The 24,707-nt window shown below is 40.3% G+C and overlaps 1 protein-coding gene across 1 annotated transcript in view; it reads right to left on the bottom strand.

Annotated features, from left to right (window-relative positions):
* The window catches only part of WWC2 (WW and C2 domain containing 2), a 323,966-nt gene that overhangs the window by 2,868 nt on the left and 296,391 nt on the right, over positions 1–24,707 (bottom strand). The window contains exons 19-21 of the mRNA XM_006834501.1: positions 23,304–23,396; positions 19,008–19,250; positions 4,598–4,725 (exon numbers count right to left, since the gene is read on the bottom strand). Of these exons, the coding sequence (XP_006834564.1) occupies positions 4,598–4,725; positions 19,008–19,250; positions 23,304–23,396 (464 nt within the window). The remainder of the gene's footprint in view (positions 1–4,597; positions 4,726–19,007; positions 19,251–23,303; positions 23,397–24,707) is intronic.

The following is a 24,707-nucleotide window of genomic DNA, read 5'->3' as shown; positions in this document are numbered from 1 at the left end:
GGCTTGAACCTCTGGAAGTTCTCTGTCAATGTATGCTTGCAGCCGTTTCTGTATTACCTTTAGTAAAACTTTACTCGCATGGGATACCAAAGATATTCTCCAATGATTTCCGCCTTCTGTTGGGTCACCTCTCTTTGGAATGGGCACAAATATGAATCTATTCCAATCAGTCGGCCAGATAGCTGTTATTCAAATTTCTTGGCAGAGATGAGTGAGTACCTCCAGTGCCGCCTCACTTTCTTGAAAGATTTCAATTTTTAATTCCATTAATTCATTCCTGCTGCCTGGTTCTTTGCCAATTCCTCCAGTGCACCTTGGACATCTTCCTTCAGTATAATTGGCTCTTGATCATATGCTACCTCTTGAAACATCTGAAAATCAACCATTTCCTTTTGGTACAGTGACTTTGTGTATTCCTTCCATCTTGTTTTGATGCTTTCTGCATCATTATATAATTTGCCCAGAGAATACTTCAATAATCCAAGGCTTGAAGTTTTTCTTCAGTTCCCCCAGCTTGAGAAATGCTGAACATGTTCTTCCCTTTTGGTTTTCTGACTCCAGATCTTTGCACATTTCATGGTAATATTTGACTTCTTGAGCTGACCTTTGAAATTTTCTGTTCAGCTCTTGTACCTCCTCATTTCTTCTATTTGCTTTAGCATCTATCTCTATGCTGGAGAGCACGTTTCAGTGTCTCTTCTGACATCCATTTTGATCTTTTTTCTTTTCTCCTTAATGACTTTTTGCTTTCTTTAGGTATGAAGTTCTTGATGTCATTCCACAATTCTTCTGGTCTTTGGTCTTTAATGTTTAATGTTCCAAATCTGATCTTCAGGTGGGGATATATTCAAGGTCATACTTTGGCTCTCGTGGACTTGTTTTCATTTTCTTCAGCTTCAGTTTGAATTTGCATATGAGCAATTGATAGTCTGTTCCACAATTTGCCCCTGGCCTTGTTTTGGCTGACGATATGGTGGAACGCATAAACATCGATATCTTAGGCATTAGTGAGCTGAAATGGACTGGTACTGGCCATTATGAATCTGACAACCACATGGTTTACTATGCCAGGAATGACAAATTGAAAAGGAATGGTGTTGCTTTCATTGTCAAAAAGAACATATCAAGATCAGTCATGAGGTACAATGCTATCTGTGATAGGATAATATCTATGCACCTATATCTCAAGGTCAGCAGTTCAAAACTACCAGCTGTTCTGTGGGACAAAGATGAGGCTTTCTACTTCCGTAAAGATTTACAGCCTCGGAAACCCTGTACAGGGTCGCTAGGAATCGGAACCGACTCCACAACACATAACCACCACCACCTTGGTGCTTTTCCATCATCTCTTTCCACAGATGTAGTCAATTTGATTTCTGTGTATTCTATTTGGTGAGGTCCATGTGTATAATCGTCTCTTATGCTGTCTAAAAACAGTACTTGAAATGAACAAATCATTGATTTTGCAGAACTCTATCATGCGATCTCCAGCATTATTTCTATCACCAAGGCCATATTTTCCAACTACTGATCCTTCCTTTTTGTTCCCAACCTTTGCATTCCAATCACTAGTAATGATCAATACATTTTGATAGCATGTTTGATCAATTTCAGATTGAAGAAGTTGGTAGGATTCTTCTATTCATCCTCACTGGCTTTAATGGTTGGTGCATGAATTTGAATAACAGTGGTTATTAACTGGTCTTCCCTGTTGTACTGTTGTTAAGTACTGTGGACTTGGTTCTGACTCATAGCAATCCTGCACAGGGTTTCCAAGGCTGCAAATCTTTACAAGAGAAGAAAGCCTCACCTTTCTCCTGCAGAAGAGCTGGAGGTTTTGAACTGTCAACCTTTAGGTGTAGGCGCATTGATATTATCCTATCACAGATAGCATTGTACCTCATGACTGATCTTAGTATGTTCTTTTTGACAATGAAAGCAACACCATTCCTTTTCAATTTGTCATTCCCGGTGTAATAAACCATGTGGTTGTCAGTCCATTTCAGCTCACTAATGCCTAAGATATCGATGTTGATACGCACCATTTCATTTTTGACAATTTCCAATTTTTATAGATTCATACTTTGTATGTTTCATGTTCTGATTATTAACGGATGTTTACAGCTGTTTCTCTTCATTTTGATATGTGCCCCATCAGCAAATGAAGGTCCTGCAGGCTTTACTCCCACGGGTTTTACTCCATTCGTGGCATCATGGTCGACTCTTTTTTGAGGAGGCAGCTCTTCCCCAGTCATATTTTGAGTGCCTTCCAACCTGAGGGGCTCGTTTTCTGGCACTATATATGACAGGTTTTTCTGCTATTCATAAAGGTTTTCAGTGATTGAATATTTGGAAGTCGTTCGCCACTCCTTCCTTCCTAGTCTGTCTTCGTCTGGAAATCCCAAGTAGTAGAATTCCCTAAATACTACAAGAATGATTCTTCAGCAGAATAGAGGCAAGAAAGACCTAGCTCTTTATTCTCAAATGTTACATCAAAAATAAAGTCTTAAGCCCAGTATGTCTCAGCGTCCCTTCCTTCTACTTCTGGAGTCCTTCAGTCTGGCACTTCCCTCCAGCTTCTCCTGGCCTCGCACTTCCACATGGCACCAAATCCCTTCCCTTCCCAACTATCCTTGCTCAGCATTTACCGTGTCTTTCTTGACATTTCAAATCATTCCCTCTCTTCTAGCTTCTCTCACTTAAGCCATAAGCTTTCTAAAGTTTCCTCTATACCTAACAGACATATACACACATGCCTAAATCACAATCAATCATGAAGAAGACCTTTTATATGACCCTATTTTCATTCAGTGAGAGCAAGATGAAGCTTTCTGTTCCCAAGAAGATTTAAAAGCCTTGGAAACCCTGTACAGGGTTATTAGGAGTTAGAAGTAGAAGTAACTCAACGGCACTGTGCAACTAATAACTTTCATTTAAGCTACATGGCCTCCTTTTTCTTTTCTCCTTCACATTTTTTCCTGAAGTTTTCCTATTTCCATCCTGTCCCTTGACTGCACCTGTCCCCGGATGTCACCAATGACTTTTTCAGCCTGTCTAAGGGATGCTTTTCCTTCTGCTCTTTTGTTGCACTGGACAGTAGCAGCAATCTCTTTCCCAGCCTCCAGATCCAAGACCGCACTCTCCTGCTCGCCTTCACTGCTCAGACTATTTCCTCTTCAATCTTCTGCTGTATGTACTCGCCCCGCCACCCACGGCTGGCATTCCCTAGACCCCCTCTTGTGGCTGCCTTTTCACATTATCCGGGGTGCACTCTGCCTAGAGCACAGACCAACTCCAAGCCAGTTGCTTATACTGGGGGTCATTCCCATTGACTCATTGGGAGTTTTCATCCTAGATATGGTGCTTGAGTCAATGGGAATGACCCCCCAGTATAAGCAACTGGCTTGGAGTTGGTCTGCCCCTTAGAATTGGTTTTAGGTGGTTATTTCCATTTGTCTACTGGCCTCGTTCCCTGGGCAGAGCTGCAGAACTGTTAACCTAATGTGCCCACGGGCAGCATTCAGTGTGCTCACCCCACACCGGCTCTTCCTCTAGTACTGTGGATTACAATCCTGGGCACCACAGTGCAGTGCTCCACCTCGGCCCAGACACTCTCCTCCCAGGTCACACTCCTGTCACCTAACTGGTTTCCCCCTGGTCAGTTTCTCTTCCAGCCCACTCCTCACAATGCCTCGAAAGTCTGCCCCTCGAAGAATCTATCCTTGTCACTTATTTTTGTGGTTGGAGAGCCCTGTTGATTTCCTTATAAGCTAAACTCAAATTTAAAAAGCTTTTGCGCAGAACCGGGCAGTGTTCCGTTCTCTTGTGCATAAGGTCACTACAAGTCAGTAGTGACTCAATGACACCTAACAACAACAAAGCACAGCATACAAAGCCTTTCTGGGGTCTGGGCCCAAATCTGTTCTTTGACAGCCATCATCAGATGCATGGTACTTTCTCCTGCTGCGATGCCCTTCCAAACTTGCCACCTAGTGCCTGGAAAACTCTTAGCCATCCATCCAGTATGAGCTCAGATGCTGCCTCTCTTATAGTCTTGTCCTGACAGTGTCTGCAGCCCTTAATGCCTGCCCCACACAGATTCAAATTCCCCTACACCTTTAGCTGGCTCTTTCCACCCAGCCCTGCCACCATCTGTCCCCTTCCCCGCTACTCTTTTAAGAGCAGGGCACACTTACTCTTGGTCTCTGCACTGTGGGGCCTAGCAAGGTGCACGGCTCAGGGGATGGCCAAAGAATGTCTGCCAAGTAAATGAGCAACAAAAATGCCAAGAAGCATCTGACTTTTCCGCGCTTTTTCGCATCTTGCAGAGATTTCTCAACAAGATATAAGAACTGCTTCTGGAGTTTGGCATAACTTGGATTCTTGAGGAGTTCAACTTTATTCAAAGCCCTAACAGAATCAAGACATCTGTCTATCAGTGGAGTAGTTAATCTTAAGCAGGCAGAGATAACAATTATAAATTCAAACTGGGGAGCAAAGGAGTTGGTGTCTTCAATCTCACTCTGGTATGAATTCCTACAGAGTTCAGATGATGTGAGGGTGACCTGAGAGCTGGTCCAGGGCAGGGCCTATTTACCTGAAGGACTGCACCTGCCGAGGTACCTTCCGGCTCTGCTCCCGAAGCCGACACACATCCTTGGAGACTTGTCGCATCAATTTCTCAGCATTTAAATCTTGTTTCTGCTCTTCCTTTGATTGTTCAGCCTGGACAAGGGAATGAAGATACAGAAAACCAAAATATAAATGAGAAATCCCACAGGATATGCTACTAGGCTTGAAAAACAGTCAAGTACAAAGCCACAGGAGGGCAACCTACACAGACAACAAGGTGGGTATCTTTTTCTCATCCATCTGAGAGCAGCTCCATCAGGCCAAACTCACACTGATGTGGAACAACCATGAACTTAGGGCACGCTTAGTTTAACTCCAGTTAAAATATCATACTACGGGAACGATGTGTTCCCATTTTTTACATCAGGAAAAACCTAAGAGTCCCCCCAATGCCCCTAAGTTAATTGAAAACTACTTGTAACACTGTTTCTAGAATATACATACTGTTGACATTCTGTTGAGTATGCTCTCAACCTTTTACTCATCTTTTTTGACTTTTTCCTCTCTGAGCTATTAAAAAAGATGTTTATTGAAGTAAAGTATACATACCAAACAAGTATACCTAATTATATAGCTCAATTAATACAACCATGTAAACTAGAACCTTGATCAAGAATGAAACATCACCAGTTCCCAAACTCCTTTTGGTTCCCCCCGTCCCTACAGGGGTTACCAGCATTACTATTGTTGTTGTTGTTAAGTGCCGTCGAGTCGGTTCCGACCCATAGCGACCCTGTACAGGGTTTCCGAGGGTGTAAATCTTTACGGGAGTAGAAAGCCTCATCTTTCTCCCGCGGAGCAGCTGGTAGTTTCGAACCGCTGACCTTAAGGTTCACAGCCCGATTGGTAACCACTACGCTACCAGAGCTCCTTAGCATTACTATTACTCATGGCATATATCACTTGTACTTACTTTCGTCCTTTATGTAAATGGAGTAACAGTAAGCACTCTGTTATTGTTGCTGGGTACCGTCAAGTCGGTTCTGACTCATAGCAACTCTACGGATAACAGACCTTCCCACTGCTTAGTCCTGTACCATATTCACAACTGTTTAGCCTACTGTGATAAGCACTATGTCAATCCATTTTGTTGAGGGTCTTCCACCTTTTCACTACATGATGTCCTTCTCCAGGGAGGGAGCCCCCTTCATAACATGTCCAATCTATGTGAGATAAAGTCTCGCTGTCCTTGATCCTAAGGAGTCATCTGTTTGTAGTTTTCCCAAACCGTGTCTTTGTTCTTCGGGCAGTACTGGCATAGTCACTATTCTTTGCCAACACCATAATCCAAATGTGTCAACTCTTCTTTGGTCTTCCTTTTTATTGGTTAGCTTTCACATGCACATGAGGTGATTGAAAACACTGTGGCTTGGGGGTCAGGAACAACTTAAGTCATCAAAATGATATCTCCCTTTGCATTTTAAGATTTTTAACAAGGTCTTTTGCAGCAGATTTGTCCCACAGTAATATGTTCTTAACTTCTGCTTCCATGAGCACTGATTGCTGATCCAAGTGAAATGAAATCCTTTACGTTTTTTTTTTTTGCTCAACATTATACTAATGAGATTCATCCACACTATTGTATTAAGTTATAACTCGTCATTCTGACTGCTATAATGTTCTGGGGTCCTGGTGTGGTGCTGTAGGATAAAGCACTAGACCGCAAGGTTGGTTTGAACCACAAGGTTGGTAGTTCAAACTCACCAGCTGCTTCTTAGAAACCCTACACAGGTTGCTATAAGCCGGAACCACCTCGATGGCACTTTAACAACATAGAATATTCTGGCCTCTTGGTGTACTGCTGTAGGATAAGTACAAGCTCAGCAATTCAAACCCACCAGCTGATCCCTGGAAAACCTAAACAGGGTGGCTATGAATCTGAACTGACTTGAAGGCACTTAACAAACACAACATCTAATAACCCATAAGCTATTATCTGGTTTGCTGTTGGGACATTCAGGTAATTTATATGAATATGTATTTTAAATAAAATTAGAATAATCCATATATAATTTATATGAATACATATTTTAAATAAAATTAGAACAATCCATATATATTTATGAAGTCATAATCTTCCATTCTGTGAAGTATTGTAAATCCTAGCCTCCATTCCTATGGTTATGGTCCCATTTGGGAATGAACTATGTGTAATGTTAGTGAGGCAGGATTAAGGTGATGAATCTTGATGCCTAACAAAGGGTGTGACTTAGCCACCATCCTTAGTATCCTCAGGAGTGCCTTCAGCAGATCAGTTGTCATCTTTGATATCTGGGTTAAAACAAGAATTATCTTTCTGTTTAAAGCTGCTCCCTTATTAGGCAAACCATCAACTTCCTGCTTAACTAGGAAAAGAAAGGAGGGTAGAGTCATAGAACTGGCCCACCTAATACACACACTAACAAACAAGCAAAATGTCCTAGATTTTGATGTCACATGGCAGCAAACACACCTCTACCAAAGACTACCCCCTCCCTGACATAGGCACCTCTTTGTGACACCTCTTCCTGACTGAGAATGATGAGAAGACTAGTTCTTGTGCTGAATCATTCTGAGGAACACCAATCAGACACTAGTTATTGGCTTAAAAGACCCCTGGCCCAGGACTTGAGGAGTTTTTTGGTAATGTGAGTCTTGGTGCATTCCTTTGCATGGCCAATCAAGTGAGTACTTCTTTTGCTTTCAGCTCTTTTGAGTCTTTGTAGCTATACTCAGCAACACTTAGGCAATGTTTGTTCTCTTGTTCTGGATCCTATATCTGGCTCCCCTTTGTCGGGCTTTAAGCAGGCCATCTATCGCCTTACCTGGTTCACCAGTGAGTCAACAGCTACCTGGCCAACTGACTGGAAGAGATCCATATTTGGGCCCATTCCAAAGAGGTGACCCAAAGGGATGCAGAAATCATCAGACCATATCATTAATATCACATATAAGTAAAATTTTGCTAAAGATAATTAAAAAACAGCTACCACAGTACATACACAGGGAACTACCAGAGATTCAAGCCAGATTCAGACCAGGACATGGAACGAGGTTACATCACTGCTGACATCAGAAGGATCTTGGCTGGAAGCAGAATATACCAGAAAGAGATTTACCTATACTTTATTGACTATGTAAAGACTTTTTGACTGTGTGGATCTTGACAAGCTCTGGGCAACATTGTGGAAAATGAGTATTCTGGAACACTTAGTTGTGCTCATGAAGAACCTGTACATATACAGACAGGGAGGCAATCATTTGAACAAAACAAGGGGACACTAAATGGTTTAAAATCTGGAAAGGAGGGCACCAGGGACGTATTCTTACACCATACTTATTAAATCTGTATGCTGAGCAAATAATCCGAGAAGCTGGATTATATGAAGAAGAATTTGGCATCAGAATTGGAGGAAGACTCATTAACAACCTGTGACATGCAGATGATACAACCTTAGTTGTTGAAAGTGAAGAGGACTTAAAATACTTACTGAAGAAGATCAAAGACCACAGCCTTCAGTATGGATTGCATCTCAATGTACAGAAAACAAAAATGCTCACCACTGGACCAACGAATAATATTGTAATAAATGAAGAAAGGATTGGAGTTGTTAAGGACTTCATTTTGCTTGGACCCACTATCAACACTCATGGAAGCAGTAGTTAAAAAAATCAAATGACACACTGTACTGGGTAAATCTGCTATGCAAGACCTATTTACAGTGTTGAAGAGCAAAGATGTCAATTTGAGGACTAAGGTCTGCCTGACACAACCAATGGTATTTTCAGTTGCCTCATATGCATGTGAAAGTTGAAAATAAAAATAAGGAAGACCGTAGAAGAAATGATGCATTTGTGTTATGGTGTTGGAGAAGAATATTAAAAGTACCATGGATTGCCAGAAGAACAAACAAATCTGTGTTGGAAGAAGAAAAACCAGTATGCTCCTTAGAACATATTATATTAGGAAGAACTAGTCCCTGGAGAAGGATATCATGCTTGGGAAAGTGGAGGGCCAACAAAAAATAGTAGACCCCCTAATGAGATGGATTGGCATAGTGGCAGCAGTAATGGTCTGAAGTATAACAACGATGGTGAGACTGGCAGTTTTTTGTTTTATTGTGCATAGGGTTGTATTGGGTCAGAACCAACTCGATGGTAACTAACAACAGAAGAAAGGGCTGCTGATCTACTTCCAAAAAATCAGTCACAGAAGACCCTATGGAACAGTTCTATTCTTGACACAACATGGGATTGCCATAAATTAGAATGGACACAGTGCAAACTGCTTGTCCGGATGGTATCAAATAAAAGGACCATTCCTTAGCTACATAAAACACTGAAATAGGAAGCGAGGCATAAATATCAATGTGTAACTGGTTATTCCTCCTCCTTTCATATTTGAAAATTATGTGAGTTATGCTAACAACTATCACTGTGGTTTGAGTAGCTCCCCCGCTTGCCACCCACCACAGTGGAGTTGACTTCTCCCTTGTAGAAGTGCAAATAACAGGCTGCCTGGTTGTTAACTCAGCGTATGGCTCGATTCCGCATTGTGGACCCAGCTATTTGCACTGTTCATAAGCTCCAGGAGGGTAGGAGCTATGTATGTTCAAAATAGTTTACAAAGGCCCAAGTACACAATAAAGATTTTTAATTCAAAGGTTTATTTTTTACAATTGCTTGTATTTTTATATAGGTTTCTTGCAGTTGTGCCTTATAAAAGAAACTGTATTAAAGTCAAATGGCTGGAGACGTTAAAAAAATATATGTACTTAATATGGGGGAGTGGTATAGTGGAAAAGCAGTTTTGCCAATATATACTTAAAAGCAATAGTTATTTCCATCTGACAGAAATAAAACTTTAATTTACTTTATTTATGTCTTAGGGAACAGTGGGGCACTAGAAATATATAAAGTAGCTTTGGGGATTTGTTTGGAGAGTGGCTTTAAGAAAAGGACTTCTAAACAAAAATTTTGGTGCCTATACAAGGTACCTGTTTTTTAAAAAAACATTTCATTGTGAATTGAGTGAAGGTTTATACAGAAGATCATCAGTTTTACATTCAACAAATCATATACTATGTTTCATCTTGTGATCCCCTCCATGTAACAACAGTTACCCTATTTCCTTCCTCCCTGTTGTTATTTCCATTCCACTCTTCTTTCCATCCTTTTTCAACTTTGTCCTTAGGTAAATGTTGCCCTTTTGATTTTGAGTGATTGACCATTCCAAGGTGAGCATATCTTACTAGTGTTGTTCCCTCTATACACTCATCTACTGCTTGGCTGCAAATTAGGTCTCAAGGGTGAGTTCCTTTCCAGATGTGAATGATGGTCAAGGGTCATAGTCTCAGGTTCCTCGCCTCTTTCTGATCAGTAAGCCTGGTCTTTATATATATATATAATTTTGAGTTTAGTTCCACATTTTCTTCCACTCTATCCAGGACCTTCTACTGTGATCCCTTTCAGAGCAATTCATAGTGGTATTTGAGTACTATCTAGTTAGTCTGGCTTCCGAGTTGTGGTGACTAATGTTCACATGTTCTATTAGTCCACTGGACTAGTCGATTTCAAGCATCTTCAAATTTTCATCACTTTTCTTTCTTCTGCCCATGAAAAGACCAATAGTTGCACCTCAGATGGCCGCTCATGAGCTTTTAAGATCCCAGTTGTTACTTACCAAAGTAGGATGTAGAGCATTGTCTTTCTGAACGCCATTATGCTAATTGACCATGGTGTCCATATAGGGTAAATTCTGTCTTCGCTTTCCTCTCAGTCCTCAACAGAAATGTTGGGAAACTTAGCAAAAAGCGTAAGCCACACTCTGGGGAGCTGCTATAAGCTGAAAGTGAAATCCTGCTGCTTTTACTCTGATTTCCTTCCCATCTATGTAACGGACGTCCATCACCGTATCCCTGCCAAGATGAACTGATTTGGTTTATACAGCTCTGCTTCTTGCAACATTTACCAAGTACCAGTCATTTTCACAGCACAGGAACTAACAATGCTTTCCCCCGACCCCAAGTTTTTATTGTAAATTAAGTGATCGTTTACATGGGAGAACATTAGCTTTACATTCATGCTATTGTATTTTGTTTCATTGCCATGGTTAAAATCTCCTCCATGCATCATCAACCAACCAAAGGGTACACACTACAAGGCTGCCCCTCCCCCACCCCACCCCGCCGTCAGCACACAGATCCTCTCCCTCCCAGAATTCAGAATCCCCAGCCACTCCATCTTTCCACTCATTGTCTCTGCCTCCATCTCTAGAGTCACTGCTTCTCTGGATAGTGTCCTGCACTCGCTCTTCTCCCTTGGTGGTCCCAGGGACCTCAGCTCATGGACTGCAAAATCAGCCACTTCCCTCCTTTTGTTACAAAACATCTTCCTTTACATTTCCAATCCTCACAGTCAGTCCTGATAGCAGTTATTCATTATTGAACCACAAGAGTCTTATCACCATCTCCTTTCATCAGCCCTGTCCAGACAGGTTGGAAACCACTCAGTGGAGAGTCTACCTTCCTCTGCACCCTCTAGAACTAGGCTCCCTCTTGAAAGCTTGTAAGCCAGTCACATCTTGCTTTTGTAGCTCCCCATTTTGGGTAGCCTATGCCTAAGTTGCCCATCCCTGTCAACCCTGTGTACCGAGGGGGTGGGAATGATCCTCACTGTAAAGATTTGTTCCCTCTTTTGAGCTACTACATCCATAAGTATAGATCAAGTTCATCAAATGGTAGCGGATTACCCTTTTTTCCTCTTCTTTCTTCTTCTAGTCGAGTTCTGATCATCCAGCCATTGAAGCCAGGTCAAGTGGGTACTAACTGCAAGTGTGGGTGTTCTTGTGCATCTCCCCTCACTTCATATCCGCTAGATGCTTCACTCTCCACTCTAGTCCTCTGTGGCCATGTCACTGCCTCTGGGCCCAGGAGTCCTCAGGTCTTGCCATACTGCTGGCCATCCAGGTCTCCACCCGGGAGCAAAAAACTTCCTCTTTCTCTTGAGGAGTGGCTGGAGGATTCAAACTGCTGACCTTGGGGGGTTTGCAGCCCAACACATAGCCCACTACACCACCAGAACTCCTTTATCAGTAATGGCCAGTACTCAGTTGAGGGACAATGAAAAAGCAGAAACGCCTCAGTGAGCTGGATTGACATGTTGGCTGCAACAGTGAACTCAAATATAGCAATGTTTTGTGAGGATGGTTCAGAATCGGGCAACGTTTTGTTCTTCTGTACATAGAATTGTTGTGAGTCAGAACTGACTCTACAACTCCTAAGAAGAAAAATCTTTACAGGTTCTTTGTCTCTTAGAGCCACTAGGTGGGTTCAAACTGCCATTCTTTTGAATAGCAGCTGAACACTAAAACATTGTGCTACTAGGGCTCCTTCAGGGACGCCAAGGGATTCTTTAAAAGCATTGTTACAGCAGGCCAGTCTAGAGGGGCTAGAAGATCAGAAAATACTTCTTGAAAGAAAGACCAGCAGGAAAAATCAAAAACAATAATGGCAGTCTGATTGATTACTACAAGAACAGTAGCCATCAAGGCAAACCCCTTTCCAAGACTAAGACTCAAGGGATGCATGGAGGGGACTGTAAAGCATTACAATTGTAAAACATTAGAAAAATCAATGTAATTGTTGTATAGTGCCATGGAACTGTTTCCAACTCATAGCGACTCTGTATAGGGTTTTCAAGGAACGGTTTGTGGGTTTGAACTACCAAGCTTGTGGCTGGCAACCTGTGTTTATCCAGGACTCCAATCAATGTAATATGTGTACACTGTGTTAACAGAAAGCCCTAGTATAAATCTTCTGGAAGCAAAAAAACTCATCTTTCTCCTTCAGAGCAATTGATAGATTTGAACTACTTACCTTGGGTTAGCAGCCCAACTCATAATCTACTATCTTACCAGGTTTCCTTCCACTTAATCATTTGTTGTTGTTCTGAAGTGCCGTTGACTTGGTTCCAAATCATAGCCACCCCGTATAGGGTTTCCAAGGAGCAGCTGGTGAGTTTGAACCACGAGCCTTACGGTCCAGTGCATTACCCTGCAGTGGCATACTAGGACTTCACTTGATCATAGCATCCTTTTAATTATATAATCAATTTAAAAATTTTCAATGCTTTCAACTTGGTTTGCTCGTGTCTTTGCATCTAGGATCATTAAGGATATTGGTTTATACTTTTCTTGTGGTGTTCTTGTCTGGCTTTTGTATAAGAGTAATGCTTGCTTCATAAAATAAATTAGGAAGTCTTCCCTTCTCTTCTATTTTTGGGAAAAGCATAAATAGGATTGGGGTCATTTCTATAAATGTGCATTATTTTTTTCAACTTAAAAATATTTTTTAAGTTAAAAAATATTCTCAAATAAGAAGAAATTTGTATACTAAAAATAAAAACAAAACCTACTGCCATCAAGCTGATTTCAACTCACAGTGACCCTCTACAGGCTCTCTCAGATTCTGAATCTTTATGAGAGTAGACAGCCTCACCTTTTTCCTGAGGAGAGAGTGACTGGTGGGTTTGAACCACTAATGCTATGAATACCTAATTCAATCTAAATTTTGAAAGAAAAACACTATTGAACTTCCTGTAAATAAAACTTATTTCTTCAGCAAGTATTTATGAAGTATCAATTATATTCATACCATTTTGCATAAAGCTATAGTTAACTTCCTTTTCTTTTTTTTTTTAACCACAAATGATTCCCCTACTTTTTTTTTTTTTTTTTCTTAATTGCCTCTTATTCCTAGCCTCATTTTGAAATATTTGGTCCATAAAAATAGCCTATACTTGGCACTGTAAGATAAGCACTGGACCACAAGGTTGGGGGTTCAAACTCACCAGCCGTTCCTTGGAAACCCTACACAGGGTCGCTGTGAGTCAAAATTGACTTGATGGCACTTAACAACAACAACAGCACACTTATTAAGTAATAATTCTTGGCTATTTTGTACCTGATGGGATATATTAACTAGTATTCAGCTTCTACATTTATGTAAATCAAGTTCAAAGAGAACAAATGTGACATTCTGGTTAGTTTGTGAAGTCCTGGTGTGGTGCTGTGGGTTAATGCACTAGACTGAAAAGTTGGTTTGAACCACAAAGTCGGTAGTTCAAGCTCACCAGCTGCTCCTTGGGAACTCTCTACAAGGTCATTTATGGATCAGAACCAACTTGAAGGCACTTAACAACATCTTCAATAAATGGATGATTTCCCATTAGGTAAACACAAAGAAATATGATCTCCATAGTGTGGTGTAGCAAATTAATAAATTAATAATTATATTTAAAATATTGATGCTAATTCTTGGTAACATATCACATATATTAATCAATCATTCAAAAGTCATCTGTTTACTAACTTGTACAACAAATAAATCAGGAGAAGGCAGAGAAGGAAAGTATGCGGTAGATGGACCTATGCAAGAAAATCTGACCTAGTTTTCAAAACAAAATTTATTTTATTTGATAAGTAAGATGATGGCTTGTGGACTCTATTCTCTGACTTTAGTCATCTTCCACATGACTGGGACTGAGGCGGTCTATTGTATTCCTGTGGTGATGGTGGTGGTGGTGGTGGTGGTTACGTGCCATGGAGTCGATTAAGACGGTTCTTTAAGTAGCCCAATGGACGCTGATCTTTTCAACTACCAGCATTTTTGTAGTGATTAAAAATTACTTCAAAACTTGGTTTTTATTAGCATAAAACAAGACTGACCATGGAACACACAAAGATACCCTTTCAAGGCTGAACAAGAATACACTTTAATGAATCTATATTTGTCTCTCCGTGTGTGTGTGTATATACATTTCTCTGGAAATATGCATGACAAAATTTATCACTGTATTTAGTTACTAATCAATAGTAATGGCCTATGGAGGCAGTTAACTCTCAATGATGAATATTAAATTGTAATCATTAAGATTTATTTTGTTCCTAATAAATAAATCACACATAATTTTCTCAGCAGATTCTAACTTTTAAAAATGCTAACATCTGTATTATTTTAAGCTTCTAAAAACATCTCATACCATAAAACCTTGACATTTTAACAGTGAAACACTTGAGAAAAAGACATTTCTGCTTTGTAAGTACCACTAGTTTCATTTTGAAAAATACCAGTCCTCATAAGGCATTCTTTTCTCCCTTCTCACCACGAGTCCTGAGATAAGCCGCCCGGTTCCCGAGAACTGCACATCATGTTTTATGCTCCCTAGAAGAGTATGATTACCTTTAAGTTTATTTGATGGGGACCTTACCTGCAGAAAGGTCAAGTGATTTACCTACAGTCCTGTTAAGAAGCATACTGGAATAATGAAAACAATCCAGTCTTAATTTACTTCTGTTTCCTAAGGGAGGTGGTACAACATACAAGGACACTAAGATTCACTACAAAACAGACTTCAGAACACAGAGGAAGAAGCAGAGTGTTATGGAGTGCAACCCAGAGATCTGACAGCTTTCCTGACAAAGAGGCAAATGCAAGATCTGTTGCTGGGTTCAATTAACTGCTTTTCTGGGAGCCATATTCTTTATGGCAATTGGCAAGCACTCTACTCATTGTTAGGCATTTTATGACCACTCTGCTGAAAATCTTACCAATCCCCAATGCTACAGGGAAATGGTGGAAATGAAAGGGCAGTGTATGTGTCTGTGTATGCATGAGCCTGCGTGTAGATTAGGAAGTAGATGGAGCAATAGTGAGATAGTAGGAGAGTTAAGGCAATGTTTGCCATAAACTTCCAGCAATAATTAGTTGGAATTGACTCAACAGTATCTGATCAATAAATAGGTCACAGAATTTTGCAACTAGAAGGGACCTTGGAGGCCATTTAATTCAACCCTCTTAAGTTTACATTTTATAGAGTTTACAGTAAATATAATCTTACAGCACACACACCCAAAACAAGTCAGGGATATTCTTTCAGTGCTATGCAGTTTGCATGACTTATGGGAGCTAATCCTATGGGAGTGGGAAACAACACCCTTAGGGGCCATCTCTTTCCCTCTTCGCCTCTGTTTCCTGGACTGATAGACCCTTGAGGAAGTAAGGGATAACATAGGCCTTTGCCTTGAACTGTGACACAATCACAAGAGACCTTGCTTTCCGGTCTTCTACCTCATTATTTTAGTGTGCAAGTTGATTTTGGAAGCAACTAGGAAGCCGTTCAATCAGATGGTACCATCAGAAATCTATTACGATAAAAGTCAACTTCTGACGAAAAGCATCAGTGTAACTTACATAAAGGAGAATGACTTCACTCTTCATGAGGAGCTTATTATGGTTTCTATTTAGTGGCCAAACAACTACCAATTGATATAAAAATAAAGTACGTTAAAAAAAAAAAAAAACCACCACCTTTAAACTGTCATTCATCTAAGATACTTTGAAAACCTGTGACAAGACTTTATATCCTGAATTGGGTAAGACTGGGAGAATTTGGCCCTTGAGTCTTTGTGTTCTTGTTCAAAATTAGAAAGATTCATGATTTTTGAAGTATTATGGGCAGTTCTGAGCTCAAGTGGTCTTATCTGGATTAGTGTTACTATGTAGATGGTAGAGCTCCTGCTCTGCCCCAAAAGGCCATCAATATGGCAAAGTCAACTACACTCGACTCTACACAGACTGATGGGCCTTTACTCTTCTGTGGAACTACAGGTGAATTTGGACTGCTGACCTTTTGGTTAACTATTATGTTACCAGGGCTGCCTAACTTGTCCATAAAACATCCAAACCAATATTTTTGTAGATATATTTAAAATCACTGCTTCCATTTCTTTAAGAGTTATAGGATTTTCAATCTTTCTTCCCTTTCTATCAGTTCCACTGTTATAATATCCTATATATTTGTCCAAATTATGGGTATATATGAAGGGGCTTCAAAAGTTTATGGGAAAAGTCCATTATTTTTAATTTCATTTTCCACAAACGCTTTGAAGCTCCCCTTGTATTTCTGAAAGTATTACGTTATCTTTAAAACCTCAAATGTATCTGTATTTTGTCTCTCTTTACTTTTATTCTTCTTGTAAAGTGCCGTCAAGTCAGTTCTGACCCACAGTGACCTTGTATAGGGTTTCTAAGGAGTGGCAGGTAGGTTTGAACTGCAGAACTTGCAGTTAGCAATCTTTGTGCTTATCCTAGAGTCATACCAGGAGTCTTTACTTTTATAGTGCCGTGTATTTGTATTTTCTTTTCACTGATCTTGCTAGAGATTTATGTTTTCTATTTTTCAAAGAACAAGTTTTTTGCTTTATTGAATTCTCTTCTGCATAATGAAGATTAGGTAACTAGGTAGCAGTCAAAACAAATAAACAACAACAATAAGTAACTTATGTGTCAGTCTTATCAATATGATATCAGTAAAAAAAAAAGTAAATACCAAAGTTTTTATAATGATTGTATGTCGGGATCAGGACAGACTCAAAGATGCAAAGTTCTGTTTATATGTCTAGTGCTAATATTCCATTAAAGAAACTTAATGTTTTTCCATGATATTAAAGTGGATCAAAGTCAACCAAGAGTTTGAAGCTATTGACTAATGTTGAGTTACAAGACCCAAGACAGTGAAAATGATACCTTATAATTGAGTTTTCAAACCTAAGAGCAAGCTATTTCCATTGTGTAGAAAAATAGCCGAGGCTTGTATACCACTGTCCTGGAGGCGCTCGTCCATTGGTTCCTCACTGCCTGGGGCTTCCCTCTACCTTTACTCATGCAGGGTTACTCTACCTTTCCATGCCTGCCGGGCCTCCATCCAGTTGGGAAGTTACACTATCCACTTTTTCAAATACCAGTCTAAGTGCCATTTCATCCATGAAGCCTCTCTTGATCTCAGTAGGAAGTAATTTCTCTGGTGGACTTAGTTTGGTGTGTTTGGCTTATCTCTTTTAACTCATTCAGTTCTTTGAGGACAAGTCAGTGTCTAATAAACTGTACTCACTATAGGGTCAAACATAAGGTACTCCAGTCCAACTCACCAACTGAACAAACATTTCTTGAGTTCCTATTATGTGCAAAAATTCTAAGAGGTGGGACGTAATAAAGACATGCAATATATTTTGTTGCTTAAATTGTCTGAAAAATTATTGGTATTTTTTTTGATTCTTTAAATGAAGTCACTAAATTTCTGAGTTCCATCTAGGATGAGTGGCGTTAGTCAACTAAGCGACTCAAACTTTTTCTGGAGTGCCGTTTACTACATGACCAAAAGGCAACTTGGACCCCTTAAAGTTTATGTTATGGATAAGATTGTCTATTAATTTTACAAAGTGTCTAGTTTATCTCAGATTTCCATCAAAAAGGATTGAAAAAATAGGATGCTTTGACATTTATAATATTCCAGGTATATGGAAAATAGTATTTCTATGTTATTTATGGAGTTGAACACATATTCCCAAACCAAAGTATAAATTCTTATCTTGATAAAAATACGTTTCATAAGTATGCACAGTATTAAAATTTTCAATAATAGGTGGCAGGACAACAGAAATGCTTTCTTTAAAAAAACCCCAAAACTGTATTAAAAGGCAACAGATTTCAATCTTTTGTCATAGCTGTTTGTATGGGGAAAAGTAAGGGAGAACACCAATATCTGAAGTGTAACCTTTCTTGAAAATAAGAAGAAATGTGAGCATTTTGAAGAATGAAGACTAGTAATCTAGTTATAATCGATGTGCCTGTTGTTACTAGTGTTTAGTGTTGTTGAGTCAGTTCCGACTCACAGCAACCCTGTATCGGGTTTATGAGGAGTTACTTGGTGGGTCTGAATCACTGACTTACTGGATAGCAGCCCATTGCTTATACTGCAGCACCATTTAATGCATCTTAAAGAGCTACTCAGAAAAATTCCAAAATGAAATTCATCATCTATGTTATAAACCCTACAGTATTTACTTCCCAAGTCTAATGTTGGGAAAATGAAAGGAGCTGAGGAGAAACCAAGGCAAGTACTTCCCTTTGTTGCCACGCTCCCTTACTTCCAGGAAGCCAGTGACCGCCACAGTTGCAGGCTTCAGGTAGAGTGGAGGTAGGGGGCTTCTAACGGCATCTTTCTGGGTGGCAATGCCTCTCTTTTACCAATATTCTGAGTTTAAAAAAGGACTATACCAATGAGGTGGGAGAAGCATGAGACATTGTGTTCCAGTGAAGATTTACAGATTCAGAAATCCTATACAGGGTCGCTATGAGTCTGAACCAACTAGGTGGCATTTAACAACAACAATAATAAAAATGAGGAAATGTGTTTCAAGTTCCAGCAGAAGGATAAGAAGACTTTTGTTTGAGCATAACTGAGGCATACATTGAGTAGCTTTTACATGGCATGCTTTAAAAACTATTAACTCTATGTAGGGTCCTCAGAGAAAACAGAGGTATCAAAATCTGTACCTGCTTCTCAGCTTGTTTCAGGAGCTTCTGGAATCTCTCATCCTCCAGCACACCCCGTGGAAGGTCAGTCTCTCCTTGAGCTTTCAGTTCCTCCAGCTTCTGACGCAGGCCCCTCAGAGCCTGCAGTTCATCATTGAGGCGACTCTGTCGGGTCAGAGATGCCTGAAGATCCAGTTCTAAGTCTAGAGATGTACGCACTGGACATTCTTGTGCTGTTCTTCTCAGGACTGGCTGGCAAACAGTCTGGAAAATTAGAAAACAAAACAAAAATTCCAGAACATCAAAATACTCTGATTATTTTGGCAGTCATTAGCCTTGATCGCCAATATTCTGTTTTTCCTCTTTCCTGGAACATTGCAGGGTTGTGCTCCCCTGCCTTCATTGAAGTGAGGCATGGTTTGTCTAGAGACTGACTTCCTTTGGCTAATGAAGGTTGACTGAAAGTGACATGTGTCACCTCCAGGCAGAAGCCTTTCAAGTCCTGTGTGAGATTGGCTAAATTGCTCTCTGATCTCTGCCCTAGGGTCAGAAAGTCTAACAGATGGAAGCTCCCTCTGCCTGATGTTGACTGAGAATAACATGGAGGAACACACTCAGCCAATCTGCAACAAACAAGGAGCTATGCAAGAACTACATTTTTGTTGTTTTAAGCCACTGAGATTCTGGAGTTGGTTGTTACCACAGCAGAGCCTAGCTTAGCCAGGGCAATTCACTACAGAGACCACCCCATGTGAAAAACAAATATATTTTTAGAAACTTAGATTTCCTCCATTTCATATACATGGTAACTTTACCCCCAGATTTATGTCCTTATGCCAACCTTAAAGTAGCTGGTCAATAGGGTTAGATTTTGACTTCCTTCAGTGATCATTGTTGTCATTGTTAAGTGCTGTTGAGATGGTTCTGACTCACAGCAACCCTGAATAGGGTTTCTGCGAGTGGTTGGTGGGTTTGAACTGCCAACTTTGTGGTTAGCAGTCCAGTGCTTATCACTACAAGGCAACACCAAGGCTCATGTGCCTGTGGTATAATGAATGATTTACTCTCTCTCTTTTAGCCTTAGTCTTTGTAACTCCCACCAAACAACTCTTTTCCTGCTGGGCCTGGAGAAGATACTGACAGAATGACATGACTCAGCTGTATACATTAACAATGAATTGTAATTCTAACAACTTGACACTTCAGTAAGGATATAAAATGAGTCATCTCAGAAGCAGGAGGGGGAATCTCAGTACTATCAAAGAAGAGCTGGGAGTACAGTATGTCCTTAGGACCCAGGGATCTTTGTGCATGGAACCTCCTCCACCCAAGCATGGAAAGCTGTGATACCCGAGGAGTGATAAGAGGAGACGCTGCAGCAGAGCTAAGAGTCAGAGCACCAGACAGAGTGATGGGTTTCCCAGCCACAGAACAAGTAAAGCTAGAGAAAGGACAAGAGACTTACTTGTAGAGGGTGGTGCCTCCAGCAAGTTAATTGGGGAGGGGCTAGGTTTGTTGACTCCCAGCTCCAGCCAAGTGCCTTCAGGTTGCGGTGTGGTGTGTCCTGTGGGCATTTATCAGCAACCTGAATGAGCTTTGTTAACATTACCTAGGCTGAGGGAGGCTTGTGTAAGAACTTGCCCTATGCATTTTCTGATCCAGTGTTGTAACCTGTTTTTGTTGTTGTTATTAAGTGCCCTCCAGTGGATCCTGATGCATCATGTTCTGTATAGGGTTTCCAAGGAGTGGCTGATGGGTTTGAACCAGTCCAGTGCTGATCCTACAGCACCACACCTAATAAACCCTAGGACCCTGAGTATGGTGTCTGAGTTCTCTGTGGCCACTGCAGTTGATGACCAACCCCAGCTGAGCAGTGAGTGCTGTGGGAGAAGGTTGGTGGCATGTTTTCTGCAGCTTCCATTTCAGTTTGTTCCTGGATTCCCCATTACCTGAAATCTACTTCTACCATGGAATCACTGATGTTCTTCCTAGGACCGATCTTAATCCATTTATCAGAAATAACTATTGAATATGTATAAATAAACATCTGGGGGTTTGTAGGCAAACCACTAGAAAGAAAAGACACAATCTCTGACCCTGAGGACTTCAATTAGAGAATACCATAAGACAGTCATCAATAGTAAGTGGTGAAGTAATGCTAGAGGAAGTCAGGGAAGGGAGCGATCACTCAAGGCTGGTTCAGACTCACTGAAGAAAAGGAATTTAAATTAGGTTGGGTCAGATTGCATAAACAGAGGGGAACAAGGAGGGTATTTTTTTGCCTATAATGTTGGCAGTAGGAATGGAAAAAAGATTATCAATACGAGCTGGTACTATTTGCTATAAGAGAGGTGGTCCCCAAATTTGACAACAAGTCCAATTTGAAAATCTGGAACAGTAGTGGCAGTATCAACGGCAGCTAGGAGAGGGCCTGTCTTTCTGTCTGCTTATTTTAGAGTCTTAGGGCAAGTCAAAATAGCTTTCACTGTCTTCCTAGTGGCTCATTCACTAAAAACCCAGGTGCAAGCCTTCTGCAACTTTCTTACCATGTTCCCTTTATTCATCCTTTGCCCTTTTTTTTTTTAAAAAAACAAACTCCATACAGTGCAAGAATCACCTAAGTGCACATTCTCTTTGATTTGTTTTCAGAATCAGAAACCCTTCCCACTTGTCCTGCACATGAAGACTATCAAAGGACTCAATGCGTAATGGTGTGCTCTTAGATGATTAACAACTGGCGCTCTCAGGAGGAATAGCACTGACTTATACACATTTCCAATTTCTATGGTGTGAATACGCCCACTACCACCATTTTCAAGTCATCAATATCATTCATGGGGGAGTTGGGAAGGGATGTGCACAATGAATTTGCTCTCAAGGAGGTGTTTACATGCTGCAACATCACTGCCAACAGGGAGCCCTCTTAACTCACATCCCTGACACTTTCCTTTTCCAGTCAGCCAAACCTCTCACTGTTTCTCTCTTGCACCTTTGATCCTACAGCGCCACCAGGGCTCCTATTTCATCAGAACATCATTCCACACTCCTTTCTATCAAGCCACATCTACCAAATCATTCCTTCAAAAAAGCCATTAATAAAACAAACAAACAAACAAACAAAAACTTCTATGTATTGTTTCAGGATTAACCTGTGTGTGACTCAAGCAGTTTTAATGACAAAACTTACCAATACTCCAATTCTGCTCATATCACAATAAACACTTCTATGCTACGATTTCCCTAAAAAGTCCACGCTTTTAAAGTGTGTACTATTTGACAAGGTAGGGGACTTATGTGATGAAACTGAGAAGAATTTTTATCTAAAATGATGGGACTTGAGGTGCTTTTAAAAGATAAGGTTTGGTCATCTGAAAAGATTAACTTAAAGTTTCATGAGATGTCAGATGAATGCCAGTGTTTATCTTTAGAAAAAGAAGCATGTTTTTATTACTATCAAGTAACTAGGAAATTGAACAAGGGAATCAAATGGTGCCTACTTATGCACCTAGTACTTGGCACACAGTGCCATTCAACCCGAGTCCCAATCTTTCCCTAAACTGTGCCTGGGCTCAAAGGGGCTTTCCTGCCCATGACACCACCTGCCAGTACCTAGCAGCCTCTCTCGCTCTCCAGAAGAAGCAACCATTTCCTTTTGACCCTTCATTTAGGTAGCAAGATCACAGGCCTGCCATACGAAGCTTTCCCAGACTCTCCTAACTTTTATCCATCACACTGAGTGTCCAAGGAGCTCCAGTTTCTCCTCTACACTGTCAACTCCTGAGGGCAGATATTTCATCACCTGCAGAGCTCTGTACACACAGCACTCGGTACTCACTGAACAACTCATTATACCGGAATCAGTTACAGAAAATAAATTAACTTCTATTAGTATTTCTGCTATCAATAAGTTGTTAAGTACTGTCAAGTTGGTTCCAACTCATAGTGACCCTGTGTAAGGTTTCTGAGGAGTGGCTAGTGAGTTTGAACTGCTGACCTTGTGATTTAATCAGACTTGCAGTCCCAATGCTTATCCTACGCCACCACACCAGGACTCTGTAAGTAACTTGATAAATAAACAAATTAAATTCCCAGCCTTAATCATCACAGGTTTCAAAGAAGTGGTAACAAATGGATTTTAAGGATATCCTCTATTTCTACAAAACTGATACGGCGTTTGTGTCTCTGTGCAATCACAGTGGTTTAATCCAACAGCCCGAGCGTTGAGCACTCATATTCAGCAGTCCTGGTATCTATGCCTCATGAAACATGATTCTGGATTAGTCTAGAAGAGTAGGATGTCACTGAGGGAATACATACCCGTTTAACTCTCAAACTGCGCCGTTCGGTGGAGTTTCTCACAAAGAGTGATTTTTTAGCCAGAGTTGAACTGTCACTGTCACTTCGATTTAACTGTCAACAAAAATAAAAACAAAAGGGGGAAGATAAGAAAAATCACCACTCAACAAAGTGTTAAGTTTTTAAATGAGAAGTTTATCAAATAAGCAGGTAGTGAGAATATGAGTTTATTAATTTAAGAAAATCCCTTAAGACAAGTAACTTTTCCACTTAATGTGCTTTTCTTAAATAAGATTATTTGAAATGACCTTTTTCATAGCAGGTATCCAAAGTCCTAATTATGTTTTCTTACAAATAACAATGTATGGAATTTGTAGCTAACATGCAACATTCGTTTTTTAAAGAGGTCTGCATAATGCACCGAGCAGACGGTCAGAGTTAAGACACTGTGTGTACAATCTGGAAAGTTCTTAGCCCCGATAAGTCCACGGCTCATTCCCTTGCCTGCTGCTTTACTGACATGTCACCTTCACAATGAAGCCTATTCTGAAATTTCTTGATTTGTCTTATTCTAAAATTTGTAACCTTTGTCTTCACCATTCCCAGTTTCCTTAACTTGTTTTACTGTCAGCCAAGTACTGATCCCTATTCAAGAAACTCCGTAAGTTCCTTGTTCGTGTTTATTGCCATCGTCTGGCTCCAATCATGAAGTACACTCTGAAAGGGTAAGGATCTGAGTCTGTTTACTCATGAATGAATCTAAAGTATCTAGAAAATGCTTACTAGCAGGTGCTTAGTAAGATGATTCACTGAATGAATAAGTTTAGAAATTTAAAACTATTTTCTAACCCATTTTACAATGCTGAGCCAGGATTACTATAAATCACAAATATCTCTAGAAGTAAAATTTGATAAATTGATACAAATCCCACAGTACCCTTCACTGAATTATGACTCTGATTCAGTGTCTTGAGGACACTAATAAGAGATGATATGTTTTTGTTCTAAAATTCAATTCACAAATTTCACTTCAAGCAAAATTAACAGGATTCAAAGCATGTTGACATGGATTGGAAATATACAAAATGTTATGCAGCTCAAGTCACTTCAAGTTTCTAAATACAGACCAAAGTCCAAATATACATATAGGTCAGAGCCTTAAATTTCACTTATTCGCCAAATAAATGGCACTAGAACCAATGAGGCACTAAATGTGGAAGAAGGAAAAATCAACAACAAAAAACCCCAGAAAAACAAAAACTCCACAAATAGACTTAAATAGAAGTATGTTGTTGTTGTTAAGTGCCATCGAGTTGGTTCTGACCCATGGAGACCCTGTATAGGATGTCCGGGAGTCCTGGTGTGGCGCTGTGAGCTAATGTGTCAGACTGCAAAGTCATTTGAACTGCAAGGTCGGTGACTCAA

The sequence above is a fragment of the Chrysochloris asiatica genome, unplaced genomic scaffold (genome assembly GCF_000296735.1).
Source record: "Chrysochloris asiatica unplaced genomic scaffold, ChrAsi1.0 scaffold00011, whole genome shotgun sequence".
Lineage (NCBI taxonomy): Eukaryota > Metazoa > Chordata > Mammalia > Afrosoricida > Chrysochloridae > Chrysochloris > Chrysochloris asiatica.
The sequence above is the reverse complement of the archived record's forward strand: the minus strand, read 5'-3'. Positions and strand labels throughout refer to the sequence as shown.